Below are 4,806 nucleotides of genomic sequence, written 5' to 3'. Positions count from 1 at the left end.
TAGGTCTGCACCTAGCGTCGCTGTATCTCTAAATACATTAGACCTAAGGTTTTCAAAAATGAATCCATTTACCAAAAACATAAGAACCTAGAACCAACTTGTGGCAAATCACCTCTCTCCAATCTCACCAGGAACCATCATGGAGGAAGAAAGCAGCAGAAAAGTTCATCGCCATATGCGATAACTAGCAAAAAAACAATAGCTTACCTAAATTTGTCATTCATTCATATACTTCAGCAATGTGCTTGATGCTAGTTCTTTTGGCCACTACATTGGCTTCTGAACACAAAACAATCCTTCATTATCCTTCAAATAGGTCAATCTGATTTCCCGACGCAATGGTTTTGCCATGCTCTCAACCTTGTTAACAACTCTGCATTGTCAATTTGCACCTGCAAGCAAAAACCATGGCGAGGCCAGAGAAATTTTTTTGAAGAAATAAAGAAGGAATAGAGCTCTTTCATTAGGTTTGGCATAGACTGAATGGCCACAAATGACAGATTATGAATATAAGGAAAGAAGGGCATTAAAAAAAAAAAAAAATCACACGTTCATTCAGTGTCATAAATGTTGAACTATCATCTCAAAAATTCTTTCAGCATTTCATACCCTGGCCTGTGATGAGAAGGCAATGGTAATTTTGACTAGAGTAACAGAAATGGTCTTACCACCTACTTAAAGAGATGCAAATCTTAAATATCATACTCAATAAATCTTCGATGATCTCTCAAAATTACTCAGAAATCCTGGATTTCTGTTTTCAGCAGCCAAGAAAATGATCATTAACCCAATAATTGCAGTTCTCATAGGACAGAAGACCCATCAAAGGGAAGCATTTGTCATAATCAATATATACATACTAGTAATACTGTCTAAGATAGTACTATGAGATGGAAAGCATTTTGGTTCCTGAGGAATGAAATTCTTAAACAACAAACCTAGTCATAATTCATTTGCATTTGATATGTGCAAGTTTCTAATGCTAATGTTAGATTCTACTTGCTGACAAAAGATAACAGAGACTTTTTGTTATCAATTATGACTTAAAGTCGGCAACCGGGTAACGACTTCATTACTTCGCAAGTCAGGGATTTATTAATAATTTGTGGTTATGTCGGGGAGCCTCGTGAAATAGATTTTTCCTCCCATAAACCTCTTTCGGCCCCCTCTCTCCTCCGACTCCGAGCGAAGCTACCCCGGGAAGGGAGACGAAGCGGACTTCGGGTGCCGGCGAAGGAACGAAGAGATGATCATTCCCGTGCGTTGCTTCACGTGTGGAAAGGTTATTTTTCTCTCTCTACTATTCCCACCTGTTTAATCTCCTCAGATAAGGCATCTCTAGGAGTTTTTCTAGGGTTTTCGAATCCCTCTTCCTCATAAGTGTTAGGGTTTTGCTTTTGTTTTTTTGTTTTTTTTTTTGACATATAACTATATTGTTTATAAATCTATTCTGGGTGTTTATTCAGGTGATTGGCAACAAGTGGGATACGTATCTCGATCTTCTCCAGGCGGATTATTCTGAGGGGTACCGATCCTTTTTCTCAATCTGCTTCCTTTCTATTCTTTCTTGGAATGGATTTTGGGATTTTCCTATGGTGTTCCTCCTATTTTAATGTTTAACCTAATTGGAATCAAGTCTGTGCCTCTCCATTCGAAGGTTAATTTGCTTTGGCCAATTAACTGGCGAGGGACTCCACTGGGTTATAGTTTTAGTGTCAAATTATGTGATGTGAAACTGGAATCTTTTTTTTTTATTATTTGTTTTCCTCTTATTTCTTAGTACATGTTTATGGTGGTTGTAGCCGATAGTAAGGAAAGCAACAGAAAAAGAAACACAGATAGCTTTTTTATTCTGCTGGACATTGCTTTCTGGCAAGAAAACCACATGCGAAGATCCCATAAAATGTCAAAAAGTTGGTTGGAGCTTAGGATCGTGTTTTAAACTTTTAAATACTGAATGCATGTTAAAGTACATGTTGGCTTGTTCTTTTCATTATCTTTTACATCCATGACTCTTTTCATGTCTCTTTCCCTGTCAAGTATATTTTTGAAAATGCAAGTAAACGGCTCGAAGAAAACTTTTTGATATAATGGACTATAAGATGATGATAGGTTCAAGATTCAAGGTTTCTTCACTCCATTCATCTAAATTTGTGTTATCTAGGATACATGGTATTAATGCCCATCCTAGGTTACCTTGCCGGTTGTTATGACTCAGTAGCTAACCTTTTACTGACCAATTCCTCAACTCAGGCTGGCAAGGCTGGAAGTGGGAACTCCTTGACCAGCAATGCTGGGAACCATTCATTCTTTTGCTATGTTTGGTTGGTGTGGATGTGAGGAAAAGGATTAGAAGAAGGGTTCATCCGTTTCTATCTTGAGCATAGTTAACACACAAATGTAGCTGTATTGTCTGTAATGGGGGGTGAGAAAGTCAAGAAGGAGAGAAAAGAAAAGCTGAAGGAGTTGAAAAGAAAATAAAGAATAAAGAAAGAAAAGGGAAAAGAAAAGAAAAATATAGTACAAGAAGGAACAGTAAAGGAAGAAAAAGAGAGAAACAGATTGACAAGGTAGAAAAAGGGAGAATGTGGGAACATGAAAAATAAGTGGCAAAAAGTTTAAAGATAAAAATCATAATCAACCAGCTACGTTGTTGTGTCAAATACGTAACTTCTGATTTAAATAGCTTATTTAGCTGATTCATCACTGATAAACAATTCGTTGTAACTGATAGTCCAACTTTATCATATTAACTTAACTAGAACTATAACCACAATGAATGGACCTGCATGATTCCTTATTTTCTACTTGTATGCATGAAGGGCTGCGAAAGCATGTTTTTATCAATTGTAAACCAAATACAAGCAAAATTTTCATCATTAGTGAAATTGTGTAAGTCAGAGCCTCAGGGTGCAGTGCATTGTTTCTGAACCAAAAGTAGGCTTGTAGCATGCTGGCTGTTCTGTGTGATAATAGAGTCCTGTATTTTCAATAGTGTTGCTTTGAACCAGTAATGGTTTGCTTATTCTTGTCTTGGTGATCCTAGGATATAAAATCTAATTATAAATTACTCAAGTTAACTACAAATAGGACTTACTAGAGGTCAGTTTTCTAAACCCAATGTTGAGCATTTGATGACATATTGGTTGCAAAAGAGAAGGGCTTTCTGTCTTCTTTATTCCAGCTCCTCTGATCCTCTTCTTACATATTTGTGGGCTTCCACTCCATTCCTCCTGAAATTGGCGAATTGTGTTCATGTCTACATCTGATCCTTGCCTGTTAATTTGTAACCAAAGCTTCATGGAAGCTTAAATTAGGATTGAGATGCTCTTTTCACCCTTACTCATAGACACGGGTTCCTAACGTTTTAGCCCCTCCCTACTTATTATCATTTCGCGTAGTCATAAGATGTGCTATCATCTCAAGAAAGAAAAGTTCTATATATGTGAAATTGGATAATTGTTGCTCCATGACTTGATATTTCCTTAAATATTTCTTTATCTTGGCTAATAATTGGAATTGTAAAGTATTCTTAATTTTTTGTGGCATTACGATGATTTTTTTAAGAAAAGGAAATTTACATCAATCATATGAGCATTGTTTATATATTATCTACAAGTTGGCAGTTTTTGACCATGTCATATGGAAAACATGCGTGCGTTAATATTTTGTATGTTCTTATGCATGCATTCTGAGTGATGGGGAATAATTAGTCTCTGCTCCTTTTGAAATATATATCTAGATGAATTATGATTCTTGCAACTTCCATCATCTATAGCTCAACTTCCATCATCTATAGCTGCAACTATAAAAAGGATAATGAGCTCTTGATGCCAAATTCTTAGGGATGCGCTGGATGCTTTGGGTCTAGTTCGCTATTGCTGCAGGCGAATGCTCATGACTCATGTTGACCTGATCGAGAAGTTGCTAAATTACAATAGTAAGTTGTTCAACTAATTATTTCTGTCTTGTAGTCCATTTCCTCTCATATTTCAAGTATGCTATATTGCATTTCCTCTTTCATAATTTTTATTTGCCCTGTAACAGCACTCGAGAAAACAGACCCCAATTAAGGCGATAGCAGGTGGCATGTGGATTTTCTTCTATCACAGTTTCATCATGTGGGTGGCGTGACATCTAGTTGTAGGTCTCGTAGAGATGGTCTGATTTGTATTATATTTGTTTCAGAAGTGGGTCCAAGAGACAGACATGCGAGTTAAAATGAATGTACTGTGTCGATGATAGTTTACGAACATTAATTGTGTTGAAGATACAATTTGTTGATGCTGGTTTATGAATCTTTTGAAGATACTATGTCTTGGTGATGAATGTACTATGTGTTGAAGATTTTTTTTAAAATAATCTTGGTTTTTTGTGAGTGTTGTCTCTCTTTTCAGATGGTCTTCAAAGAACAAATCCTAGCCCATCATTTTGGAGCCATTTATTTGAAATTCACTTTAGTATTGGTTAGTGCTCAAGCCTATTTGATTTGTTATCTTCAAACCCTCGCCAGCATGGTCATTACTCATTAGCATAACCCCTTTTACCTTAATCCCAATGCTTATTGCTGCCAAAGCTGTGGCTTCTATTGCCCTTATGAAGTTTGAGGTAATTTGGCTTCACATATTCAGATTGGTGCCACACCTGACCTGCTGTTATACTCATTGTTGTGTTTCAATTATCAGGTTTACATCTTCATCCTATGCACTAGGCCCTGTTGCTTTACCCTGCTTTTTAACTTGCAGGGTAAAACTGATCTTCTGTAAATTGAGATATTGCTTCATTTTTCAATGGCACATGCTTGAT

At 36.6% G+C, this 4,806-nt stretch overlaps 1 protein-coding gene across 1 annotated transcript; it reads left to right on the top strand.

Annotated features, from left to right (window-relative positions):
* The first annotated feature begins 1,128 nt into the window (after positions 1-1,128).
* Positions 1,129-4,353, top strand: LOC103719943 (DNA-directed RNA polymerase subunit 10-like protein). The gene is made up of 4 exons (XM_008809432.4): positions 1,129-1,282; positions 1,467-1,525; positions 3,846-3,940; positions 4,048-4,353. The coding sequence occupies exons 1-4, from the start codon at positions 1,247-1,249 to the stop codon at positions 4,071-4,073; spliced, it is 216 nt and encodes a 71-aa protein (XP_008807654.1). The 5' UTR covers positions 1,129-1,246; the 3' UTR covers positions 4,074-4,353.
* Positions 4,354-4,806: the final 453 nt, after the last annotated feature.

The sequence above is a fragment of the Phoenix dactylifera genome, chromosome 10 (genome assembly GCF_009389715.1).
Source record: "Phoenix dactylifera cultivar Barhee BC4 chromosome 10, palm_55x_up_171113_PBpolish2nd_filt_p, whole genome shotgun sequence".
Taxonomy (NCBI): domain Eukaryota; kingdom Viridiplantae; phylum Streptophyta; class Magnoliopsida; order Arecales; family Arecaceae; genus Phoenix; species Phoenix dactylifera.
Note: the sequence above shows the minus strand (reverse complement) of the source record. Positions and strands in the feature narration are given on the sequence as shown.